Raw genomic sequence first — 27,858 nt, forward strand, 5'->3', positions numbered from 1 at the left:
ACATCTCGCAGCCCCGAACTTCCGGACGCGGGGGAGGTCTCGCGATACTCCACGACGCGACTTACAAGGCATCTCCACTGACTCTGACCACATACACATCATTGTATCCGCTGTTTTACAAATCAGCGGGTCAACACCGACTATACTCGCTGTTATATACCGACCACCGAAATACTGTAACACGTTTTTATCTGAATTCTCTGCATTTTTAACCTCTCTCTCTGTACACTCTCTCCTAACGTTATCCTACTTGGTGATTTTAACATTCATGTGGATGACACTGTAAATGGGCTCACAAAGGACTTTATGTCATGCCTTGATGGCTTTGGTTTACAACAATTCATTAATTTTCCGACTCACTCAAAAGGCCACACACTGGACCTTGTTTGTTGCTCAGGTGTTACACCTTTTGACTGTGTTGCATCTGAGTTGTCTAAATTAATCTCATTCACTGTTAATGTTCCACTATACAAATCTCCTCAGCAGCGCTCAATGTCCTTCAGGAACTTTTAAAAACATCGATCCTTCTACTTTGTCCACTGCAAACAATAATCTTCCATGCAGTGACCATCTATCCACCCCTGACCACCTGGTATCTTACTACAACTCTGAACTACAGATCCTCCTGGACGTTATTCCAGCTCAAATCCAGAGGCCGTCGCCTGGAACGCCTGTACAGAAGAACTGGACTTACTGTACACAGAGAAATGTACAGCGAGCATGTGCTCCTCTATAAAAACGCATTGACTTCAGCTAAATCTGCTCACTACAATAAGATGCTTGCATCTGGTGAAGAGAACACAAAAGTCTTGTTTTCCACTGTAAAAAGTATTCTGAAACCATCTGACACTTCCACCCCACCTGTATTGCACTGCTCAGTGTGATGCTTTTATGTCCTTCTTTAATGCCAAAATCACTAATATTCATAAACAGCTAGCCTATTCATCAAATAATCCACACAGCTCTCCTCACAGCTTATCTGCTGACCGGTCTCGTACTCTTTTCTCCTCTTTTAAACTCCCCACCGAATCTAAAATTTCAAAATTCATTAAGTCTAAATCTTCCACGTCAGCTCGACCCTCTACCAACCCAGCTGGTTAAAGCCTCAACGCCCACACTCTCCTCTCTCATAACTCGAATTATTCACTCCTCTCTAACCTCCGGGATTGTCCCATCATCTCTCAAAAAAGCTGCAATTACTCCGATCCTTAAAAAACCTGGTGCTGATCCTAATGATCTCAATAAGTTCCGTCCCATTTCAAATCTTACTTTCATTTCTAAAATATTGGAAAAAGTAGTTGCAGTACAGGTTCACACACACCTCCGTGACAACAACCTTTTTGAATTATTTCAGTCTGGATTCTGTACTAAACATAGTACGAGAGTCTGACTGCTGCATAAAGTATTGTCCAGCACATCCCTAATGCTCTCAATGGGGTTAAGGTCTGGACTAGGGCTGAAACGATTCCTCGAGTAAGTCGGGTAATTCGAATACAATCCATTTACTGTAACTAAAGCACTGCGTTTCCCCACGGACCATTATTACTGATGCACAACCTGCTAAACTCAGTACTAAACACTGCTAAAACAGTATTTACACACACACACACACACTAGTATGTAGAGAGACATTTAAGAGAGTTTATTCTCCAAATAACTAATTTCATGTTACAGAAAAATGTGTTAAGAAATTATGTGTATGGACTTTTGTTCTTGTTCCAAGTTACCACGCCTTAGTGTTTGGTTGTACCATGTTTGCCTTTTTTGAAAATAACATGAAAATTTTCATATTTTTATTTATTTTGAAAGTAATATGTCAATTAAATACACTAAATGGTTTTTAGTTTTCACCAGTGGTGGACCGTCAGGGCCAGCAAGGCCTTCTCTGCTGGCCTAAACAGCAGTGATCTGAATCACTGACTTGCATATTAATATATTTCATATATTTTTCCATGAATGTGTATTAAATTATTCCCAATAATCTATTCTCTACATTTCATAGCTTTTCTCTCAATTGCACTGCTTCCAGTAGTGTATATTTATGATGAGTATTTATCCAATCATATTTCAGCCAGTGGCTGACATCATGTGTTCCCAGAGTGAAAATCTGCCGTAAGGCCTTCAGAATAAATAGTGCAGGCGCCCGGAGCTTAAAATAAGTGGCAATGAAATTGTTATCTTAACCAATCAGATTTCGAGTTGGCGTCACTGGGGCCATCTAGCAGGCATATGATTACGTCAGCAATTTCCCGTCCTTTGATTGGATAATTGGAGTAGTCGGAGGCAGCGAACCGCCCATACACATTGTTTCTATATTCGCAGCGTCTCATTTCGGATGCTGCGTCCTCCAGAGATTGCAGTTTGCTGCATACGGCATCAAGAATGTCTTTTTTGAGAAAAGTAACTGTAATGAAATTGACTATTCCTTGTGAGGTGTGAAATACTGTAGATTTAATTCTTTTTTACTTTGCTATTTAACGGGTGATTAGTATCTCTTGCCGTGGCGTCTAGGGGCAAGTCTAGAATTTTCATTTAAGGGGGGCTCAGCCCCCAATGAGGGTATAATAGTAACATAAATAAATAAATGAAATAAAATAAAGGTTTGACTAACAGGGTAGGATGGTAAACTTATTGCAGCATTGCACTGTATTTCATAGATGTTTAGAACATTTGAGTACTGAACAAGCCAAATACGAGTCTTCCTGATCTCTCTCTCTCTCTCTCTCTCTCTCTCTCTCTCTCTCTCTCTGCCTCTCTGCGCATGCGCGGATGTGAATGAGCGAGTTGAGCGTCGTGAGCAAGTTTGCGAGCGATTTCAAAACTTTATTGTCTTTTTTGGCAATTCATTTAATTTTTTGTTGTTGTATGGTTTGTGTGTTTTGTGAGGAGCTGTGTTTGTGTGTTAGTGTGCGTGTGTGTGTGTTTGGGCGCGTGTGTGGTGTGTGTTTCTCGGCAAGGAGTGAGCCGGCATTTCGGCACGCTTTGCGCCGGGAACATGGAGAAGGTGGATGATAGCGTGTACGAGTCTCTCACACGGCAGCATGGTGTGAGGATTGCGTGTAACGTTAGCGTGGAGGAGTGTGTGTTGGCGGTCGGGAAGGTGGTAGGGTACAGCAACATTTTAGCTGCCTCCCGTATGAACAGTGCTATTGTGCTTTTTCTGAACTCTTTGAACAAAGTGAATGATATTGTTAAACAGAAAGTGGTCATTAATGATTCCCTGGTAACGGTGCTTCCTCTCAGTACTCCATCGAAGAAAATAATTTTGTCAAATGTTCCTCCTTTCTTGAAGAATGACACCATTGCTAAAGAGCTCTCCCGCTATGGCAAAATGGTCTCTCCTATAAGAAAGATCCACATGGGCAGTAAAGCACCAGAGTTAAGAAACTCAAAGATAGTTTCCTTTAGGAGACTGGTGTACATGGTGCTGGATAATGGCGTGGAGGAGCTGGACTTAGCGATGAAATTTAGCGTGGATGGCTTTGACTACACTGTTTTTGTGACTACTGACTCTGGCATGAAATGTTTCAACTGTGGTGAAACAGGACACTTGGTTCGTGCATGTCCAGAGAAGGTTAAAAAAGACGGGGCGACAGACAGGCAGGCTGAGCAGACTAGGCCAAACGTTCACAGTGGTGATACTGAGGGAGATGGGCCCTCTGTATCGGTTTCTCCAGTGGCTGAGTCTGTTACAGCTGACCCTCCTGCGGTTAAGCCCATAGCTGCTGCCTCCTCCATGCTGGATCCCGTCATGACCGTTCCCCCTGCGGTTGAGACCGGGCTCAGTGGAGGCAACCCTGGTGCTACTGTGGCGAAACCCGCAAGGGACAAAGCAGGAGCATCTGATCCTGCGAAAAGTGATAAAGAGATGGGCGAAACAACATCCGAGCCCCACTCGCAGATAAGCCAGGTGGAGGAACGGGACAGTCTCGATAATGGAGGTACAGATGCTGAGATGGAAGCAGAACCTGTTTTTAAAGTCCCCACTAAGCGTAAGAAAAAATCTAAAAGCAGGAGCAACAAGCAGGCTAAGAAACACGAGTCAGACGTGGAAGAAAGTGATGGTGGCTCCACGGACTCAAGTTGGTCACAGTGCTCACAGTCAGACGAAAGGGAGACGGTCTACACACCAGCAGAAATATCAGCGTTTTTAAAAAACACCAAAGGCAAAAGGTCAGTGAATATCGAAGAATTTTTCCCAGACACTGAACAGTTTGTTTGTGACGTTAAAAAGTTAATGCGGTGTGGCGTGTTTGAAAAAACTGAAATCTATCGTCTGAAGGCCATAGTGACCAAACTTAGGAAGAACACTGAAGGTTCTTTATAGACTGCTGAGCTCTGTAATGCTTAACCAACTGATTGATTGCATCATGTGGGTGACATTTTATTATTTAATAATGAGTGCTATCACTGCCGTAACCCTTAACATCAATGGTGCCAGGGACCACAGAAAGAGAGCGGCAGCGTATGAGATGGTGAGACACAAGCGCACGGATGTTGTTTTCCTGCAGGAAACTCATAGCGATCCTGGAAACTCCTCGGACTGGGCGAGCGAGTGGAAGGGACTTGTGTTTTTAAGTCACAATACCTCTCTTAGTGGTGGTGTTGCCCTTTTATTTTCACCGTCTTTTAGCCCACAGTCTTATGATGTTGAAGAAGTTTTAAAAGGCAGGCTTTTAAATGTGCGGGCGTTTTATGAGAACGAGATTTTTGTTTTTATTTGTGTGTACGCTCCCACCCTAAGTGTGGAGAGAATGGTGTTCTTAAATATTTTAAGCACTGTCATTGGTTCCTGTAGTCAGAGTGAAGTTTTAATCATTGGTGGGGATTTTAACTGCACTGAAGACGTTTTAGATAGGAACCATTTAGAACCTCATGCTGCCTCTCGCAAACGCCTGTGTGAGTTAATCGCAACACATGACCTGAGTGATGTTTGGAGGACTTTTCATGAAACAGAGAGACAATACACCTGGTCCCATTGTAAAGAGAACCTCCTCTCACTAGCAAGGCTTGATCGTTTTTACACTTTTAAACATCAGCTGAATATTTTTAGGTCCTGTGTTATTTATCCTGTGGGCTTTTCGGATCATTTTATGGTACAGTGCACTTTTAAGAAGAGCAATGTAAAGCCACGTAGTGCCTACTTGCATTTTAATGCTGCTCTTTTAGATGATATTAATTTTAGAGAGAGTTTTATTTTCTTTTGGCATGCTTTTAGGCTCCAGAAGCCGACTTTTACATCACTGCAAGATTGGTGGGATGTGGCAAAAGTGCACATTCAAATGTTTTGTCAACAGTACGCTCACAATGTGACTAAGGACATCACCAGATCACTTAGAGCTCTAGAGATTGAGGTAGTGGAACTCCAGGGTTTGGTGGAGTCCACAGGAAATCGAGGCCATATTGAGGCCCTCAAAAAGAAAAAACATGTGTTGGGTGAGTTGTTGGACACAACAGTGCAGGGGGCGCTGGTCCGCTCGCGCTTTAAAAGCGTAACAGGGATGGACGCTCCTTCCAAGTTCTTCTTTAGTCTTGAGAAGAAAAACGGACAGAAAAGGTTCATACATGCTTTGCGTACAGATTCAGGGGAGCTTGTAACTGATCCCACTGAAATTCGCAAGCAGACAGTCAGCTTTTACTCAAAGCTGTACAGGAGTGAGCTCGCAGCTGTGCAGGAGGTGGAGGAAGATTTTGTCAGGGATCTTCCTAAAATAACCGATGATTCAGCTAGGGAACTGGACAGGGAGCTGACCCTCGATGAGTTGGAGGTTGCAATCAACAGCATGCAAAATGGGCGGTCACCTGGAATCGATGGGCTTTCGGTGGAGTTTTTTAAGGCTTTCTGGTCAGTGATAGGGCAGGACTTGCTGGAAGCGTTGAAGGCGAGCATAAGCGAAGGCAGACTGCCGCTGAGTAGCCGTAGAGCAGTCCTGACCTTAGGAACTGGCGCCCTGTCTCCTTACTCTGCACAGACTGCAAGGTGCTCTCAAAAGCATTAGCAACAAGGCTAGGAAAGGTGATGGAGCAAGTCATCCACTTTGACCAGACGTACTGTGTGCCTGGCAGGTCTATCCACGACAATGTACACTTAATTCGTGACATTTTGGACGTCTCTAGGCTATTGGGGCTGAAGACTGGTCTTATTTTCATAGACCAGGGGAAGGCTTTCGACCGGGTTGAACACCAGTATTTGTGGAGGGCGTTAGAGAATTGGGGGTTCAACTCCGGGTTCAAGGCCATGATCCAGGTGCTGTACAGCGACATTGAGAGCGTACTGAAAGTTAACGGTGGTTTATCTGTGCCTTTTAAAGTGTATAGGCGTATTAGGCAGGGCTGCTCTCTGTCTGGCATGTTATACGCCCTAGCCATAGAACCTTTACTATGTCAGATAAGAAGCAAGATTTCTGGTCTTACCAAGGTGCAATACCCCATACTGTGTTTCTGCCTATGCCGATGATGTTGTTGTGATGGTGACTGAACAAAGAGATATTGATATTTTAACTGACATCATAATTAAGTTTAATGTGATATCTTCTGCAAAAGTAAACTGGAACAAAAGTGAAGCCATTTTAGTCGGGGATTGGAAAGGTGGGGAACCATGTCTCCCAGATAATTTGACCTGGAGAACAGGTGGTTTTAAATATTTGGGAGTGTACCTGGGAGACAGCAGCTATGTTAAGAAAAACTGGGAAGGCATAAGTGAAAAGCTAAAAGGACGTCTGAATAAATGGAAATGGCTCGTTCCAAAGATGTCATATAAGGGCAGAACTTTGGTTATAAATAATCTAGTTGCTTCAGTGTTATGGCACAGACTGGCCTGTATTGACCCCCCTCCCAAACTACTAGCAGACCTGCAGGCCATGATGGTGGACTTCTTCTGGGACAAGCTGCACTGGTTACCACAAAGCATTCTATACCTACCCAAGGAAGAGAGCGGACAAGGACTTATCCACTTGTCCAGCAGGACTGTGGCCTTTCGTCTTTGTCATGTACAGAAGCTCCTCACTGGCCCAGAGAACCTCTCATGGAGAGCAGCTGCGAACGGAATACTACGCACAGTGGGAGGATGGGGTCTGGACAGGTCACCGTTTTTAATGGACACAAAGCAACTAAGCTTAACTGGATTACCAGTTCAGTTTGCAGAAGGAAGACGGTTCGTCACTGTGCTGGCTTCTCGATGAACCTCTCATCCATGGCGCTCGGCTGGATGTCACCAGCAGGATCTCTCCAGCCTTAACCAGAGCATTGATCTCCACAAGGACTGTAACACTACGACAGTTGGTGCAACTGTCAGGACCGGACTTTGCTCACTCAGACGATGTAGCAACAAAGCTGGGGGTAAAGTCTGTACGTGTGGTTGCACAGCTTTTACAGAGGTGGAGGTCAGCACTTGCATCTGAAGAGCGCATGCAGCTCAGGGACTACTGCGCTGGGGTGGTCAGCTCTGAGGAAGGTGAGCCCAATCCAGTTCTTTCTCTTGTACCTAATCTGTCAGAGGTCTCAGGTCCCCTCCTCGGAGATGGGGAAAGAACAGCTATAGGCCTTAACACAGCCTCGGGTAAGAGCCTCTATAAACTGTGTGTAAAAGTTTACAACAAGAGATGGCTAGACGGGAGGGCAGACACGCCCTGGCGCAGTGTCCTTGGGCTGAATGATGATGTAAAGCCAGAGTGGCGAACATTGTACAAACCACCGTTAACTAAAAGAACAGGTGACCTGCAGTGGAGAATACTGCATGGCATTGTCTCTGTTAATGCTTTTATCTGTATTTTAAACCCAGAGGTCACACATGAGTGTCCTTTTTGTTTACAGAGGGAGACAGTGTTTCATGCTTTTATGAACTGTTTTAGACTTCGTCCACTTTTTAGTGTTTTAGCGAGTGTCTTTGAGTGTTTTAACACGGTTTTTACCCCACAGGTTTTTATCCTTGGTTTTAAATACACCAGAAAAGAAAGGTTCAAGTGTCAGCTGGTCAATTTTATCCTGGGCCAGGCGAAACTGGCCATCTACACCAGCAGAAAGAACAAAGTGACACAGAACACACAACATGATGTTACTGTAATCTTTCAGAGACTGGTCAAAACAAGGGTCTTTGTTGATTTCAACTTTTATAAAAGTATGAATGACCTTGAAAAGTTCCAGCTGATGTGGTGTTATGGGGGAGCCGTGTGCACTGTTTTAAATGATGAACTGCTGTTTGCACGTGAGTTTGGATAAACTTTTTTTTTTAACTTCCTGTGTATTTTAATAGTTTTTTAACTAGGTTTTTGATGTGCCATTTATTTATTTGTTTGTTTGTTTGTTCATCTATCTATCGTTTTATTTATTCACTTTCCCTTGTGTAATGTGCTGCTAAAGTGAATGAATAATTAGATTTAATAAATGACCATCAAAAGTCAAAGTCTCTCTCTCTCACACTCACTCACTTACTCACTCACTCTCTCTCACACACACACACACACACACACACACCCTCTGATCCTTGCTCTGCAATGCCGCGGTCTGCGGATTGAAGAACGCATTGAAAGACGGGGAAGAGCCGAAGTCTGCCGCCGTTTTCATATGAAATTTAAAGGGGACTGAGGCGATCACGAATTTTGTGTACAGTTTATGGAGAATCGCAGGATTTTAGGAGGGCTGAGTAGAAAATGGACTAGCGACGCCCATAGTGGCGTCATAATGATGGTATAGAGGTGGATTAATTCAAGAAGGACACCAGTGAAGGCCTAGGTGTGAAATGCACGGCCCACCACTGGTTTTCACTGTTATTAGGGTATGCAATTTCAGCAATGTTAGTTGTTCATTTTAAGAGACATGTCCTATTTTCTCTTGTATATTTATTATTCCTCTTTAGTAAAGAACATCTAAATATTATATATAATCAGGGGAATAATAGAATATACGATTACTAAAATAATTGATAACTACATCCCTAGTCTGGACTTTGTTGTAGCCAATCCATGTCTCATGTTTCCTGAACCCTTCTTTCACAGTCTGAGCCCGATGAATCCTGACATTGTCATCTTGGAATATACCCCGTACCATCAGGGAAGAAAAAATCCATTGATGAAAAAACATGACCTCTTTTTTTCTTGCACATAATGTTGTTGAACCTAGACCTGAGCAACTGAAGAAACCCCAGATCACAGCACTGGCCCCAGAGCCTTGTACAGTGGACACTAGACATGACCGGTGGTGCATCACTTCAGCTGCCTCTCTTCTTACCCTGCTGCTCCCATCACTCTGAAACAGTCTGGACTCATCAGACCACATGACCTTTTTCTGTTGCTCCATAGTCCCATCTTTATTATCTCTAGCAAATTGAAGAATTATTTATTATTTATTGATTAGCCTAACAGATAAATGTTTTTCCTAAGGCTACACAGCAGTTTATTCTCAATCCTTTAAGTTCTCTTCACACTGTTCATGTGGAAATGCTCTTAATTTCACTCTTAAACATAGCTGTGAGTTCTGCTGTTGTTTATTTACGACATTTAAATGATCACGTCCGTTCAAGATTTTTTCTGACCACATTTCTTCCTCAAGGATGATAGTTCACCACTATCCTTCCAGGTTTTAATAACACATTGGATTTACTCACACAGACAGACAGACATGGGGAAGACTAAGCTAATCACGTAGACTAACATAACACTAACTAAACTGAAACAAACAAAAGCTTTAACATAAACTAAGACATGACTTTAACCAGGACATAGTACATGAATCACTGAACAGTAAACAATGACCAACAAAGAAAGGTGCGCAAGGATCCCTATTTAAAGGGCTACACATTATGGTTAATTGGGAACAGGTGACACAACAGGGTAGGAGAACAATGGGAAAGGCGTGGCACAAAATACAAAGTAGCAGGCTTCCAAGGTTCACCTGCCAGCGCCCTCTCTGGGCCTGGCAGGGAACTGTCCAGCTGCTCCTGACATTGGCCTTGGAAAGAGGAAGTCTTTGTACCACTTGAAATCGAACAAGGCTTTGTCTAGCTCAAATAAAAGATTCATGAATTCACAAATTGCCTCATTCCATTCCTCGTATTATATTCTGCGTATATTAAAAAAAGAAAATTGTTTTTTTAATGAAACCAGTCTGATCTTGTGCTAAGAGAGTAGGGAGAACATTCTCCAGTCTCCAATATTTTACATATAGGCCGGAATGAGCCAGAGTTTAGAGAGTCCTTCTCTTTTTTAGGTTAAATGGATACTGTCACTTGATAGAATGTGTGTGGGAGACAGCCTATAGAGAATGATTCCTCAAATATAGCAAGAGGCATTAGTTTCCTTTTAAACATTATAAAAAAGTCTACTGTATAGCCATCTGTCCCAGGAGCTTTTGAGTTTTGTATGTTTCAGAGAGCTTCATTAAGTTTTCTAAATTAACCCTTTGATGCACAAGCTATGCAAACCGCTTCTAATGCACTACATGGACCTAAAATGATCCATATTCATTTCCTGTTATTTCATGCTTGGCTGGGTATTTTTTGTTTCATCTTTTGAAATCAATTTGTTTCAGCATTTAATATTCCCTGATCTATGAATTTCCTGATCTATGAATTTCCTGATCTATGAATTTCCTGATCCATGAATATTCAAAATATTCAATATTTTTTCAATGACCAAAAATTAATATTTGACTTTTTTCTGAGGTTTGTGTTTCTACATCAAGTCAAAAATCACCCATCTATGCATGCATGATAAACAGAAGAAGAAAGACAACAATTATGTTAAAATAATCATTTTAACAGTTATTTAGACCAACACATTTAACACTTCAAATATGTTTATTTGCCACTTTTTCACACAGAACATTTACAAATCACTGACAACCACTGAAATTGAACTGTAGTGTATCTGTAGTGCAACTGTAGTGAATTGTAGTGAATGTGAATAAAAGAACATAAAGCTGCCTCAGAAATGACTACACGTTTGTGTTCCTTGCACACAGGCCTGTTGCACTGGGAACACCAGCTGCTGACTTTTCTGTCTTTGGCAGCTGGGCAGATCCTGCACCTCTTCCTCTTTGATTCCTCTTCTGATGTCCTCCTGTGGTCAGGTGGTGGATGGGTTTGGTTTTGATCCCACATCTTCCCATTGCCATTGCATTGTAATATGGTTTAGAAGGGGCGTGCCCTCCAGGAGCCTCTTCATATGTGGCATGACAAGATCTGTGACCTGCTCCTTGATAAATAGCCGTCGTGCATTGGTCACATCACCCATGTAATCAGGGTGTTGAGCGCTGAAGTTGGTGTAGGCATTGAGGGTGGCAACATCCAGCACATTGTACCATAGCACCATGGGCCACCATGGGTTCTCCGCTTACATGATCAGGTGTGAACCATCTGATCCATTGTGTCCACTCCTCCTTTAGGTTTATTATAGTACTGGATCATTTCTGGTGTCCTCATATCTCATGGGCCCCATAGTAACTTTGCAAATTAAATGTTGCAGCAGATCCAGAAACAGCTCCTTCAAAGGCCACATCCCAGCTCTTGTCCACCCCTGCAAGAAGAGTCAAACCAATGAAGGCCATGAATTCCTCTTTGTCAATACTTCTCCACTCTTTCCCTTTTGCTGCTGCTACTCTTCGTCCTTCTAAGTTGGTGCATATCAGAGCCTCCTCAATGATGTTGTCACTGAGGAACATATCTCAGGCATCTTTTGATATAATAGCTGTTGAACCAGGTGCAGGTCCAGGGCAGCTCCTCAGGTTGTTGTTGTGGCTTCTTCTTCTGCCCTGATAGGGGGATGCTCGCTCCAGTTAGACCCCTTTTTACTCAATCTATTGGACTGGGTCTCAGTTTTCTCTTTAGAGGACTCATCAGACAAGTCTTCGATGTCATCAAATGAGTCTTCTTCATATAGGAGAGCTGGATTTCCACATAGTCTAGGTCATCAGCATCAGATATTTCAGACTCAGGACTAAGAATTGCTTCATCTTCCTCATCCTGTTCTTCATGCAACATTCTTTTTCAACTTTTATATTGTGGACCTAGCGAACATTAGCTAGCTAGAACAGAATATGTCAACAACAATTCTCACACAATGTATTTTAAGGTCAAGGTAACCTTAGTCTAATATTATGTCCAGTTATCTTTCACAATATAACATTTTCACAATAAATATTTTCTTTTATAAAAAAATAGATGAATTCAGTCGTGTTGAGGTGTGAAATTTCGGCAGATTAATATTTTTCAGCAGTAAATACATTCCTTCTTGCAAAAATTAGCAAATATCAAAGATTCCTAGTTGGGTCATTTTTGACCCTTATGTGTAAAATCTATGTATAAATACAAAACTGGTGTTTGTTTCTAAAGTAAGAACGGAAAACTAAACATAATGATTTGTTGAAATTAAAAACAAGTTGTTTAATCAATACCTGGAATAATAAATGATAAAATACATTTCTTTCAAAGATTCAGCAAAGAAACAATCTGCCATGATTGCAATAACATAGGGAATGAATATGGATCATTTTAGACCCATGTTGTGCATTAGATACAATATATTGCCAAATGTATTGGGACATCTTCCTTTACATGCACAGACATACACATACAGGCTTTAATATGCAGTTGGCCGGCCCTTTGCAACTATAACAGCTTCAACTCTTCTGTCCAACCCCTGAAAAACAACCTCACACCATAATATCCCCTCTACTATACTTTAGACTTGGCACAATGCAGTCAGGCAAGTACCGTTCTCCTGGAAACCATCATACCCAGACTCTTCCATCGGATTGCCAGACAGAGAAGCGAGATTCATTCCAGAGAACATGTCTCCACTGCTCTAGGGTCTAGTGGTGATGTGCTTTACACCACTGCATCCGGTGCTTTGCATTGCACTTGGTGATGAAGTCTTGGCTGCAGCCGCTCGGCCACTAAAACCTATTCCATGAAGCTCTCTACTCACTGTTCTTCAGCTACTCTCAAGGCCACAGGATGTTTGGAGGTCTGTAGCTATTGACTCTGTAGAAAGTTGGTGACTTCTCCGCAATGTGTGCCTCAGCATGTTGAGTTGCTGTTGCTGTTGAGTTGCTGTTGTTCCCAGTTGCTTCCACTTTGTTATAAAACCACTAACAGTTGACCGTGGAATATCGAGTAGTGAGGAAATTTCACCAATGGACTGGTGGCAACCTATCACGGTACCACGCTTGAATTTACTGAGCTCCTGAGAGCCACCCATTCTTTTACAAATGTTTGTAGAAGCAGTCTACATGCCTAGGTGCTTGATTTTATACACCTGTGGCCATGGAAGTGATTGGAACACCTAAATTCAGTGATTTGGAGGTGTGTCCCAAATCTATTGGCAATGTAGTGTGGGCAGTGATACAAAAACGATTTTAGTTCAAAAAGGAAAAATTAAAATAAGGCTTTGTGATTATCAAAAACAAGTTAATTGAGGAATACCTGGAATACTGAATGATGAAATTAATTTCTTGCAAAGATACAGACTCTGGTTACTTTATATCAATGTTGTACATGAAAGGGTTAAGAATTCTCTCCAATTCTGCATTATCCTCAGATGGAACTTGGGACATTTTAATGGACTTAAAAAAAGAATCAAGTTCAGAACAGTTATAGTCAAATTCAGACGAATACAGGGCTGTGTAGAATTGTTCAAAGACTGAAATGATGAAACTCATCCTTGGTGAACCTGCCATCATCCTTACGAATGGATGTTATAGTATTTGTAGTTAAGTACTGTCTTATTTGTTGAGCAAGAATTTTCCCACATTTTCCAAATGTTATATAATTAATAAATGTTGTATAATTTAGAGCGAGATTGGAGCAAAAGTCTTTCTGTCTGTTCAGATGTTATTAGATCACTCTCTGTCTGTAGCTTTGTTCTTTCCTTAAAAATGTCAGGTGAGGGCTTAATTGCACATTTCAAGTCTAATTGTTTAATTTGATTAATAAGATGATTTAGTTGATGGTTTCTTTTTTCCCTATCCCACGATGAAAATGAGATTATTTCCCCCCTAATAAAGACTCCCAAAGTGTATATGAACGATGCACTGGGGAAAAAACAGAGAACTGCTTAAGGTTTGGATATAAGAAACGTCAGGGATCAGAAAATTTATAGGTCTCAACAAAGTATTAATAAACATGGCGGATTGAGTTATTTTGTAGGGCAGGGGTTCTCAAAGTCTCCATTCGAAGGTCCAAATCTGAATTTTCATCAATGTCAAAGTTCTGGAACAATTGGTTATCACAAAACTTGGTTTTAAAAAGCATGCATAACAAATCAACACTATTTTTGAAAAAAGTGTCTTTTGCATTCAAAATACTGTACATTAATAACAAATGACAAAACGATTAAATGAAGTGTCCACATTTGTTATGAACAAAACACAACAAGAGGCAGGTTAAAAATAACATAATAGAGAGCAGTCTAATGTGAGAAAAAGCTCTGTTTGTCTTCCATCAGCTGCCTAAACCACGGCACAAAAGGAGTGGTTGCTAGACGGGGACACTGGCCTAAATGTTAATTAATCAAGCTGCTGCAGTATGAGTTCTTCACAACATTCGTTGCTGAGAATACAGACTCGTACTGATAGGTCGACCCAGACTTCAGTCTGCAGAGATGCCATGCTTGCTCATGGGAAGATGCTCTTGTTTCTTTTGAAAACTCCACAACATTCTTGACCAGGAATGGAGATGGAATGCAGAGCAGCACTAGTCTGCCTACACTGAAGCCCTCAAAGTGCTGCTGGAGAAGAGTTGGAAAGTGGATATGTGGCCCTGTGGTGTCACTCTTAAAGATCTTCAGCCACCTTTCAAAGGAGCACACTGTGTTGCCTTGGCCCTGGAGCCTCTGATTCAGTTCACTTAGCTGAGATGTTATGTCCACTAAAAAGGCCACAAGCTCCATGCTATCATCATTCCTCAGAAAATCCTAGTAATGCCTGGCTTTGACATTCTTCTGCTGGGACAAAAACATCTCCAAATCTTTCCTGATGACCCAAAACCTCTCCAAGACTCTTCCCTAACTCAGCCACCTGACATTGTTATGGAGGAGTAAGTGATCATAAGTAGCATTTACCTGGTAAGAGAAAGAAAAAAATTAGAATAAATAAATAAATACAAGATCATTTGTGTTGCATAAATATTCATAAAGTGAACACAAACACATTGTAAATGCTGTAAATGTAAATGGTTTAAGTCTGTTGTAAGTAGATTTTGAGGACAACTGTTAATACTTCCAAATGCATATAACATCATTTTCTCCTACATTTTATTGACCATTGAAAATGATTATATGCATAAAAACATTTGTGAAATAAAGGTTGACCTATCATCAGTCAGGTGTTTAGAGTGGGCACATATTCAGCATTTCCCTGATTGAGTATTAATTTACGCCTTCTTTTCCCATTGAGTAAAATTGTTAAAGATTTAAGTGCTTTAGCTATAAAGCAATATTTTATGTGTGCAGTCTGTGTGTGTGGTCACCACATAATCCCCCATTGACCCACTCACACAAAAACACAGTAAAAGTAAAAAGTTGCATTAATTCTCACCTCGGTCAGGAAAGCCCGCAGAAGTTCACAAACTTCATTATAGTTTCCATGACGTCTGAATATTCTTGTCTGAGGCTAGCACACAGCATGGACTGGTGTATTATACAGTAGTATGTCAGCAGGTCTGAGTGCTCTTCTTTCAAACTTTAAACAGCTCCCTTCATCTTCCCTATCATGGCCGGAGCACCATCAGTAGCGATGGTCACAACATTCTTGACATCAATTCCCTTTTCATTAAGATCTGCATGATAGCTTTATAGATGTCCTCTCCTCTAGTGTTACAGAGTGGAGTAAAGCCCATTAAGTCTTCACAGAATGTCCCCTTGCTGAAGTATCTGACAAACACACATAGCTGGGCTTGGTCTGTGCCATCTGTTGACTCATCCACCACAAGTGAAAGACAGGGTTCATCTTAGATATCATCAGTTAACTGCTTAACTAAGTCATGGGCAAGTACCTCTGTCCTCCTGGTTGAAGTGTCGCCCGATTACGTCAAACGTCATACACTCACTAGATGTCATGTCAACAATGTCACGCAGGAAAACTTTTAATATCTCGCCTTCGCTTTCATTTTGGAACATCTTCAAAAAGACATGTAAAAAAAAACTAAACAAATGATTTATAAGTTTGACATGCGTTTATCAAAGTAGGAAATCCAGACTTTTATTCACCAGAGTCCAGACTTTGAGAAGTGATGTAGGGTGTTTTTGAAGACCGATCCATATTGGGGTGGAGCACACAGTTAAAATCTCCTCCTAGGATTAGTTTAGGTGTAGTCAAATTGGAAAAATTGGTTAAGAAGATTTTTATAAATGATACATAGTCCCAATTAGGGACATAAATATTGGCTAATATCAGGGGAACATTATATAATGCTCCACCCTGTACATTCTGTTAATATAATATTTTTCACTGTTATACATTGTTGTACATTCTGGTATAATTCTATTTTCTCACTGTGTAATATAATTAATGTACATATTGTCCATTTCATAGATTACACCTAGTTTTTTATCTATCTATTTATATACATTTATATATACTATATTTATACGTACCACATACTATCTGTATATTCACTGAATATTATGTTACTGTTGTACATACATTGTACATAATGCACACATTTTTAGCACAATTATAATTACACCTGTCACTTTATCTGCTGTAAATACTACCTGCACATACTTAAATAATAAATATTTACATATTTATCTGCACTTGTTCATTTGCACAATTTCTACTATTTGCACTTCTGGTAGATGCTAAACAGCATTTTGTTGCTATGTACCTGTACTTTGCAATGAAAATAAAGTTCTATCTATATCTATCTATCTATCTATCTATCTATCTATCTATCTATCTATCTATCTAATGAACCAGTTGCTATTACAAATCTACCCTTTCATCAGTTTGGACATTACTTACACAGAATGGTGTGTTTATCTAATAAGAATCACAGTCCCTCTGGATCTCTGTACATTTGCCCCACTCAAGATTTTTGTAGTTTATAATGATCAGCTGATATTAAGTGAGTTTTTTTGAAGAAATGATATATTTGCCTGTCACTAGTCTCTTTAGATGGGTAAGGATCTAACTGCACTTAATGATATGGTTAACCCCTTTCACATTCCAGCTCGCAATGTTCACTGTAAGTGATCTGCTATGTCCCAGGTTTACAGCATTGCTTAATGGGTGAAACACTGATGCCAGCCTCCTTCTGAGATGTTTTTAACAACTGTACATGTAACGGGTAGTATTCATTGTATCAATTACACTATCCAGCAGACATTAACATTAAGACAAAGTTAATACAGTGATAATCCTGTTCAATATACGGAGCCATATTTCTTTGTTCAATATTTTGGTTAATGTACAAAGTAATTTTGTTGCAACACTAATTGTATTTGAAAGAGGTGGAAATGGAATGGGGAAAAGGGTCGATTAATTCATTGTTTATTTGGTTATTTACGAGGAAGTTCGAATAGGCGGTGATCGGCAAAAGAGGTCTGATCCATTAGCCTGGGATCGACTACCTATGTCTCGATTCACTTTCTCAGGCGGAATCACGAGAGTTTCCTCTTACGAGTAAATGTTCTCATTGAGTAAACATCGCAGCATCACTCGTGATTATTTCTCCCTGTTTTTCTCAGGGCATAACATACACAATAGCACAAGTAACATGAACAAGTTGGAATGTCAAACAAACACACTGATCCCCAGCCACCACCAAACAGCTCCACAAACAAGAAGCAAAAAAACAACTTAGGACAGTTCTTAACACAATTTTAGCAGTTTCAGCAATCTCTGTTAGGGTTAAATAACTTGTTGCCAACTAATACATATTAATCATGTAATGAAACATATTACAGGCTTAACCCTTTTAATCCATACCAATGTTTCACTCTTGTCCCTTTGCAAATCTTTTGATGATATCTATGATATATATGATGTAAGTCTTCACACTTTTACACTGATTAGCGTTATTCTGACATTGTTCCACAATTTACAGACACAGATGTTTTGCAGATTGGTGAAACCCTGCCCATCTTTACTTCTGAGAGACTTTGCCTCTCTAAGATACTCTTTTTATACCCAATCATGTTACTGACCTGTTGCCGATTAACCTAATCATCTGCAAAATGTTGCTCCAGCTGTTTCTGTAGTAACACTTACTTTTCCTGCCTTTTGTTGCTCTATCGCAACTTTTTGGAGATTAAACATAATCATAATTAATGATGTTGTTTTTAGTACATAATTTGTGTTTGAAGTCACTTCAAATGATTCAAGCATTATTATTATTATTATTATTATTATTATTAATATTATTATTTTTTTAATCTGCATACAAATTTATTTTTAAATTCATGTGCAGGAACACAGCCTAAGTGACGCCACTCAACACATCCTCAAGATCCTGGTCATCTATGGTGCAGGTGGAGAGGATTCTGTATTCATCCTTCATGTATTCATCCTTCCTGAAGGTAAGGAGATGTTTCTAGGAAACGACTGTACTGCTAAAGCTTGCACGCTGCTTATGTGGCTGATTTATGGCCTACACCTTGCATACCCCTCAACCTTGTGCAACACTTATGAGATGTTTCAGAAACTTTTTCTAGAAGTGGATGGGATTAAGCTGTCCCCAAAGCTTTCAAGTTGCTGTCTTAAATGCTTTCGCCATTGAAAGTACACTCTCCGCTACTGGAACACTCCAAATCATGTCTCATCTTGTAGCAACTAGTGAATAATTACTGTTTAATGTTAACAAATAAAGAAAATTGCAGTGTGTGTGTGTGTGTGTGTGTGTGATTTGTCTTAAAAGTATATTAAGTTCAGAGAGAAAATGATTACATCATACATTGATGAAAGTGATGTTTCTGTCTGTAAAGAATTAACTACTTAATTAAACAGAACTTATGATTCAAATATAATTAAGTATTACTTGAGATATTTATGAATATTATGTTTAGTGGTATGTACATTTTACTTGATACTCCTAAATGAGTTGTACTTGTTATTACAGCAGAAATATTTACTTAAAAAGTGCTAGTGCACATCGTTATGAGGATTTTCTCAAGTAAATCCTAAAAGGGTTTTGTAAAAAAAAAAAAAAGTAATGCTCTAAATTTCCTAGTCCACCTTATCCCACTGATTCTTAAGATGTTTTGTAAACATACTTAACAAGATTTGTAGGTTTATTATTGTTTATATATTGTATTCGATTTTAACACTCTTGCTCAGTATTGAAGATAAAATGAAATCTGTTCAAATATGAAATGAATGTATACTATAGATGTATATTCTCTCCTGTGTGTTGGACATTTAAAATATCCATATTTTTGAAACTATTATACAAGATCAAGTTCATTTCTGGCTATTACTCATTTGTAGTAAGAAAACGACAGAAAAATCATCCTAGGCCAAAAATGAAAAAATGAGAGGTGCAGTCGAATATGAAATATAATTGTGCAATGGGATTTGACTATTGTTTACTAGCTCTTCTGTGAGCTACTTTAAACTATTTAAATGAAGATTTAAAAATATATTGTGGAATTAAGTTACATTAAACGTGCAGCTTTCTTTTTGGGAAGCTGAACTCACTCTTACTGTTTGAAATACACAATATTGCCAAAGGTTTTGGGACACCCCTTCAAATGATTGAGTTTAGGTGTTGTTTTTTAGTGGTTGGGCTCAGGCCTCTGAGAAGTCTGAGAGCTAAAATAACTAAGCAGATAAATCCTGCTGTAATTAAAACCTAGCTGTTAAGAGAAAAACTAATCTAAAAACAAAGCGAGTTACAGCATGATTTTATGAGGGTCGACCATATACTGCATATAACACCTCCGCTGGTTTCCAACAGAACGTCGACCCTTCCAACATGGCGGAGGAATTGACGTGTCGGTATACAAATCACAGCGGCGCCCTCTACTGCCTCCTGATATAAGTGAATATGACAAGCTGTTAAGACAGGAAAGTGTATTTATTAACCATTTATTATCAGATTTTATTGAAACACATTCATCATGCATTATAACCTCAGTTAATGCTGAAATAAAATATTAAGAATATAACGCGCCATGTTGTTGTTTTTTTGAAAGTCCCGCCCCTTGTTGTTGTTTTAATTTAAAAGCCCAGAGCGCGTGCTTGCGTCATCTTGAAGGCTCCTAACAGAGATTTCAAACGAAAACGACCCACACAGCGACACTGCGGATTACCTGAGCTATTTCACAGACTAACAGCAGATTTTCTTGGATTTAAACTATGGATGTAGGTAAGTATTTTCCCCTTCTAGGTAGATGGACAGGCCGGGGACTGGCCTGCGCCGCCGGGATGCTCGCGCTCACCACCGCGGGATACTGCGCGTATCGCTGGCTGAAGAGGAGCAGCGATCTTCAAGCTGCTGAAGATCAAGCTGCTCACGGTGAGAAAAGCTCACTTTTTACTTAGTCTGTGTTTTTCTAATCGCTTTAGAAAGTACAAAGAGAGTGTGTGTGGAAAATGAATGACTTTAATCGGTACAGAGGACAAACAGGATCATATCTCCTGTGTAGTTTAGCTAACGGAGCTAGCCGAAAGCTAAGGCGCGTGACTGAGCTAACATTAGCCGGCGATGCTAATTGGCTCATATCAAGAGCATTTTAAAGTATAAAAGTGATTATTGTGTGGATTAAAACATTTCGAGGCACAACATTATGACTTTTAGACTTTTAGAAATAGTCTTGAAGTTCTAGAAAATAATCAAGTACAGGGCGGAGTTACTGTTAGCACCGGGATTATTATTATTATTATTATTATTATTATTATTATTATTATTATTATTATTGAAGTGTTTTATTTCTCTTCTTGGTCTCGGCATTGTTTCTTCTGATGTGTTAATAGTTAGAGTGAATGTTGTGGTAATGAGTGAGTTCCTGTTAGCGCATCATTGTAGCAGCTGTAAAGAGTCAGTCCCTCACCAACTCGCCTTTTTATTTCCCTTCCTCTTCAATAAGACTCGTTTCTCCTTACTGATCACTAATATAACACTCTGATTAAAGACATGAAGGGGATGAGAGAGTGTCTTCTTGAAATATTTTCTTTCCTACATGAATATCAGTTTCCACTGATGAAATTTGTCATCTCCGTGACATACTGATGTGGTTAAATGTGTCAAATGTTTTACAGGATCTAGTGTTGATGTTGTGGAGGAAGCAGAGACCACCGAGGTATGTGTCAGGAAAAAAGGACTAGGCTTAATATATTATATACTACATTATCAAATATATTAGTTTTTCATTTTTAACTGGTGTGTGTGTGTGTATTAAGGTCACTGATCCAAGCGTCCTGCTCCTTTGCACTGAACACGATCCTCAGATGTCAGCTGATGCCCTGGTAATTTTATATTTCTGTTATTTTTAGTGTATTCTTTAGATGCTTTTGGCTGAAACAGCAAATTTTAATCTTTGTGCTTCATTCAGGTCTCTGAGATAAATATCCAGCTCCAGCGCACCAGCCTTGACCCGGAGAAGTCCGCTGTCATTCTGGTAATTTTATATTTCAGACATTTTTCAGTGAAATGTTTCCCAACCTTTTTGTTTTTGTTTGGCCTTGTCACTGTCCATGCTTGTAAATCCAAATCTGAAGTAATTCTCACTGGATAATCCTCCTCTTGGGAATTTCTTTTAAAGACGACGCTTGTAGCCACTCTGAATGTTTGAGTTAGTGTACAGTAATTTACATTTAACTCTCACATGCAGTGAACTCTATGAACTCATATCTCATATCAGCTTGTATCTCTTTTTTATTCGTGAAGTTACGGTGTTACAGATTCAGCGAAAAAGAGGCGTGCAGCTGCTTATCAAACGTACTACAACCAAAGTAGAATACACACGTATGCTCTATGAGGCATATTTTGTGTTCGACCTGTAATGAGCTGTACACGTTTTCAATGCAAAATTCCACCGATCAGGCATAACTTTATGACCACCTGCCTAATATTATGTTGGACCCCCTTTTGGCATGGACTCCACGAGATCCCTGAAGGTGTGCTGTGGTATCTGGCACCAAGATGTTAGCAGCACATCCTTTAAGTCCTGTCAGTTGCGAGGTGGGGCCTCCATGGATCGGACTTGTTTGTCCGGCACATCCTACAAAAGCTCGATTAGACTGAGATCTGGGGAATTTGGAGGCCAAGTCAACACCAAACTTGTTGTTGTGCTCATTGAACCATTCCTGAAGCATTTTTGCTTTGTGGCACGGTGCATTATCCTGTTGAAAGAGGCCACAGCCATCACGGAATACTCAGTGACGATCAGTGTTATTCACTTCACCTGGCAGTGCTCATAATGTTATGGCTGATCGGTGTCTATCCCCTAACAGCTATTCAATTAAATTGTTTTATATTGAAATTACACATCAGAAAGACTTTTTATGTCCTGACACTCCCATCAATGATGAATTAACATATCATTTTTTTCCAGTGGGAGAACTTTTATTTTAAGCAAATGACAAGCAAATATCGTCTGCGAGTCTGATGAATTTGTCCAGAGACAAAATAATTTAAACACAAGCTGAATTATATAAAAATAAATAAATAACCAGATGTACTGTATTTATGGTGTTCCACAGTTATTAACAGAAATGATGGCCACAATGGACGAGGAAATGCAGAGCAACCCTGTTGTTCATATGCCCCATCACGAGAGAGAAAGCAGCCTCTTACAAGGTGATGACACCTACCTGCCTGATGGGGAGAACATCTGTTTTCCTGGCCCGCTGATGAGGTGAGGCCTTTTTTTCTCCTCTCAGATAACACACACACACACACACACACACACACACTGAACATTCAGCAGTAATGTTTGGAAACATATCATCAGCTGGTCAAAGTGTATGTTCAATAATCTATATCCGTCTATTACAGAAGTAAGATCCAGATGGATGACGTGCTGCGTTTCATCAAGAGGAAGTCCGAGGAGTGCCTACAAAAGGTGGAGGAACCTGACCAGAAGGAGGCCTATTTCTTCTGGCAGATGATGGAGCTGCGTTGCAGCAAAAATGGAGTAAGTGTTTTAGTTGATTGTGTATTGAATGTTACAGCAAAATTATTCATGATAAAAGCAGCAAGAGATTTATTCTGCAAATAAGCTAAATTTGTCAGAATGAATAAATATACCTAGCCTAGAGTAGCTATTGAAGTTAAGGATGTTTCTTCTACAGAAAGCACCGCTGGCAGACATCGCCACTGTCCTTTTCAAGAGCTACAGGCTTCTGAAGAAAAGGGTACCGTTTTATTTTTAATGTCTTTTTAAACTTGTAATTTCATGTTGTAATGTGTAATATGTTATATTAGCCATACCTTTGTTTATGAAGACATCAGCATCACCATCTGTCTACTTTGTATGCTGTTATTGTGTTTTGTATTTTTGTGTTGTTTTTGCTTTATTTTTTGCTGTCTAATGTGCCAAATCCATATACAGGGAGAAGTTAACAACCAAGACAGCTGGTGTCTTCAGCTGGCGGAACTTTTGTGCTCTGCCGACCCAGATGATGAGATTTTGGATGCCTTGACTCAAATGGGAGAGGACCTTGGTATGGATAACATAAACAATATTTTAGGAACTTCACATGTTGTAATTAGATCATGAAATCTGGCCTGTTGCACGGACCCAAATCCTTACCTGCATGTTTGGTGTTTCATCTGCAGACTCCAGAGGACTGTGGTATGCTGCACAGCTGTGCTTCATCGCTGCAATGGAGGAGCTGCAGATTTTACAGAGCCCCAGCTTTGAGCTTATTGGCTGTAACAGGTATTGGGTGTGTGTTTGTGTGAGAGCGCATGTGTATGATTATTTTTCAGACTTGCTGCTAAGACGCTTTTCTCTTTGTACAGTCTGCCAATCAGCCAATCAGCCATGAGGGAAGCAATCCAACGTTCTGAGGTGTATGAATATGTATGCTCCCTGGCCACAGGGCTTCCCCAGCCAAATTTCCAGGTTAGACTTTCTCTTTTTAATATTCTTTTTACCTCAGTCAAATTTTACCTGTTTGCTAAGATGGAGTGACTCTGTCTGTCTTAGATCTTCAAGTGCTATCACGCCAGCAAGCTAGCGGAGTTTGGCCTTTTCGACCAAGCCTTGGAGTACTGTGAGACCATTGCTACAGCAATTGCTAGGTTTCCACTATTAATCACGAAGACCACGATGGAAATGACCATTGCGGTAAATACCATTATCAATACTTGTAAAATGGTTCCAAGGTTTTATATGTAGAATATTTAGTCAGTTTACTTTCCCTATCTGTCTCGTAGCTGTCTGAGAAGCTACAGCAAGGAAAGGGAGAAGAACCAGAATGGCTCCTAAACCTTCGTCAACTGTACGCCGACGAAGAGTTTAAGCTGAGGAACTCCGAATGTGGCCTTATGACTAGCGAGATGTTCACTCTCCAGCGTCCACGTCGGGAAGGCCACATTACACCATGGGGTATGGTCATCCAACATTTGGACATAAAACTGAACTTAAAGAATCACACAGAAAAGAATTTACAGTAATGATTTAAAGAACAGTGAAGATTTGTAGCACATGTCTGTCAGATCTTTAACACATTACACTGGACCCAACAGTCTGATCAGTTCATATACTTGACTGAAAAGGATTATTAAAAGGTTTGAATTGAATATGGTCATATTTACATAAAGTGTGCATTAGACTTTGGGACAGAAGGGATCAGAGCTTAGGAAGCTGAAAAGATGATTTCAGGTCGATTTTTCAAAACCGCAGCAAAGTTAAGAGACATTAAATATGCAGACTGTGTAAGCTTAAATGTGTAAGCTGTAAAATTTAAATTGTGTGTTTTAGCAAGTACTCATCTTTAAGGTACCTTACTATACTCTGAGACATTGACAACACACTTCTTATTTGTTCCTGAATGATTGTTTATTTATTTAACAGAGGTGTTTGAGTCCCTGTACACTCCGGGAGAGCTGCTGGGTGAAGGAGGCTTCGGGAGTGTCTGTGCAGGAGTCCGAAAGGCTGATGGAAAACAGGTAACAGGACTGCACATCTACAGTTAATTTGCACTAATCAACACATCACAACTTGTGGACTATATATGTCTTGGTCAGATTTTCTATAAGAACGTAATTATGTGTTGTATATGTGAACAGGTTGCCATTAAATATGTGGGAATGGAGATGAACGAAGCTTTCATCACCATTGTAAGTAAACTTCCTTTACTTCTCAGATTTTGCACAGAATGAATAATTCATAATAGACACCTAAGTCATTACTAATCCAAGCCTTTTTACTGTAACATTTCTGTTTACCAGAATTTCGATGTAATCACTCCACACCCATGCTAAGTGTATCTGTTTATATTTCAGCCTGGAGAGACACACAGCCTTCCTCTGGAGGTTGCATTAATGCAAATGGTGTCCAAGCCCTGTCACCATGAGAATGTCTTACAGCTGATCGAGTGGTTCGAGATGTCCGACTGTTACATCTTGATCTTGGAGCGACCCAGCCCCTGCACAGACCTCCTAAAATTCCTGAAAGGTCACAAAGGCCGACTGTCAGAACCACTGGCACAACGCATCATGCGTCAGGTGGTTCAGGCCGCTCACCACTGCTCTGACTGTGGTGTCCTGCACCGGGACATCAAGCCAGAGAATATACTCATCAACACCGACACACTGCAGCTGAAGCTGATAGACTTTGGCTGTGGTGATTTGCTGCAGGACATCCCCTACAGATATTATGCAGGCAAGCACATCATAGATATTGGAAAGAATGAAAAAATGCAGTGGAGACCCATTTTTGTGACGTTGCTGACAGTGCTCCTTCTGTCTTTTTCACTCAGGAACTACAGCTTACTCCCCACCTGAGTGGTTATGTGAGGGCGAGTATTTAGGTGTTCCTGCTACCGTCTGGAGTCTGGGAGTTCTACTGTTCGAGATGATGTGTGGAGACCTGCCCTTCCAGTGCGAAGACGACATCATTGCCCGGGACTTGCACTTCGCTCACGACCTGTCTGAAGGTGAGAAAGTCCAAACCCATCAAGTTTAGACATGTATAGTAACGTACGAAAACTTGCGTTACAAAATAAATGAATCACATTAATAGATTTTCCAAAAAAATCTTTAATCTAGAATTTCTGACTAAACGTCTCTCTCATCACTACACACAGGTTGCCGTGACCTGATCCTGTGTTGTCTGGCGCTATATCCTCACTCGCGCCCAACGTTCGAGGAAATCCTCAGCCACAGATGGTTTGAGGAACCTCAGAAGAATGTTTAGGTGAGACAGTGAGAAGAGAATAGACCTTAATATATAGAGCAAAAACATGCTATAATAGTCTAGATTACATGGCTTGTACTGCTCTGTAACAGAGATTGGTGTGCTCATCTGATTATATGAGATTACACAAATATAACCACATAGAGATTAAAAATAAAATAGATTATTCTTTATGAAACAGTTTTTAATGAGGGAAGTAAAAATAAAACCCCATTAACACACAAAGTAATCTGTGGCTATAGAAATGTTAAGCTCAAAATGATGCTAACAAATATGCTGAACAGGTTAGTTTAATTCTTTTTGCAGTATCTATAGAAAAGAATAAACAAATGTGTATATAGATGTATATATAAACAAATATATTGTTGAATAAATGTTCCATTTTCTTATTTAGCCATTTGGATGTCCACTGTGGTGTTACGCCTCGTGAAGGAGCATGTCCAGGAGATGCTGAAGGCCATGAAGGGAGTCTGAGCAACACTCTTCTAACACACACACACACACACACACACACACACCTCTCTGTCTCAGCCAAGTTAAAGAGTGATCAGGACATTTTAGGAAATCTGTTGTTGGCTATTCAGTGGTCATTAGAATATAAAACTAAGATTAAACTCTGCACTTTGCCCATTCATTTGTAGAACTGCTTTTGCTCTCCATTTTGTTTAATGATAGATTACTTGTAACTAATTTATAAGATTAAGCAACGCCCAAAATTTGAATAAAGTAATAAATGTCCTGGTCATACTTTAAACACATCTCTTTTCTTTCCCTTTCTTTCTCTCTCCACTTGCTCAAGATCTCCACAGGTAAGTAAATACTTATTACTGTCTTTTATTTTCTGCAGATTTAAACCTGTCTTTTCTTCTCTCCCTGAGCAGCTGTACACAACATCGCTGGCCTCTAACATCAACACCTGTTAGTGCTCTCTGACCAACGGACGACATCAACATCTGCAGCTCCGCCATGTTTAGTTTAACTTTTTATTATATAGATTACTTAAGACATTTATCTTTATTATAGGTTTAAGATTTTTCTATACAATACTATTTATTAGACATTTAAGTTTTTGTTGTATTTTTGTATTTTTAATAGACTTATCTGTTCAATATACTTTTTATCAATAACCTTTTATTATAGCTTTACATCTTTAATAGTAGTTCTATTTGTTCTATATATTTTATTGCATTATTAATTAAATCCTAATAAAAATTTCTTAGCTCATATTTGAAGTGTCATTGTGATCATTCCCAGTTTTTCTGAATGTTTCTGATGAATGTTGGGGTTGAAATGTAACTCTAGAAACAATCTGAGACTTTTTCCTCCTAGAAAAGAAAGACTTGTTTTCTACTGACTGTGGAATTAGCACTTTATTTAGATTAAAACTAAAATCTAGGGTTCATAGTCAAAATGATGAAAATGAAATCACTCATATAGAGCCTCCTGTCCCCTATGGCAATACGGTGTTTAACTCCATCTCTGTGTTATGTACTAGAACCTAATATTTACCAGTGGATTTGTACATGACGCCATCTTCAAACACAAATACTGATCTTTT

The 27,858-nt window shown here is 39.8% G+C and overlaps 1 protein-coding gene across 1 annotated transcript; it reads left to right on the forward strand.

The window, feature by feature from the left end:
- The first annotated feature begins 20,096 nt into the window (after positions 1-20,096).
- LOC131366721 (protein kinase C-like 1) lies at positions 20,097-27,745 on the forward strand. Its single transcript, XM_058411424.1, has 18 exons — positions 20,097-20,449; positions 21,193-21,233; positions 21,334-21,399; positions 21,486-21,551; positions 22,636-22,790; positions 22,931-23,069; positions 23,227-23,289; positions 23,487-23,598; positions 23,714-23,816; positions 23,900-24,002; positions 24,087-24,227; positions 24,317-24,488; positions 24,957-25,051; positions 25,172-25,222; positions 25,388-25,766; positions 25,864-26,040; positions 26,191-26,300; positions 26,695-27,745. The coding sequence occupies exons 1-17, from the start codon at positions 20,290-20,292 to the stop codon at positions 26,298-26,300; spliced, it is 2,133 nt and encodes a 710-aa protein (XP_058267407.1). The 5' UTR covers positions 20,097-20,289; the 3' UTR covers positions 26,695-27,745.
- Positions 27,746-27,858: the final 113 nt, after the last annotated feature.

This window comes from Hemibagrus wyckioides, linkage group LG16 (genome assembly GCF_019097595.1).
Source record: "Hemibagrus wyckioides isolate EC202008001 linkage group LG16, SWU_Hwy_1.0, whole genome shotgun sequence".
NCBI lineage: Eukaryota > Metazoa > Chordata > Actinopteri > Siluriformes > Bagridae > Hemibagrus > Hemibagrus wyckioides.

What these genes read in the sequence shown, in the direction of transcription:
- LOC131366721 (XM_058411424.1), top strand. Translation starts at nt 20,290, where the DNA reads ATGGATGTAGGTAAGTATTTTCCCCTTCTAGGTAGATGGACAGGCCGG. An exon ending in TTTCCTGGCCCGCTGATGAG is followed by an intron (nt 22,791 to 22,930) that starts GTGAGGCCTTTT and finishes CGTCTATTACAG; the next exon opens with AAGTAAGATCCAGATGGATG. An exon ending in GAAAGGCTGATGGAAAACAG is followed by an intron (nt 25,052 to 25,171) that starts GTAACAGGACTG and finishes ATATGTGAACAG; the next exon opens with GTTGCCATTAAATATGTGGG.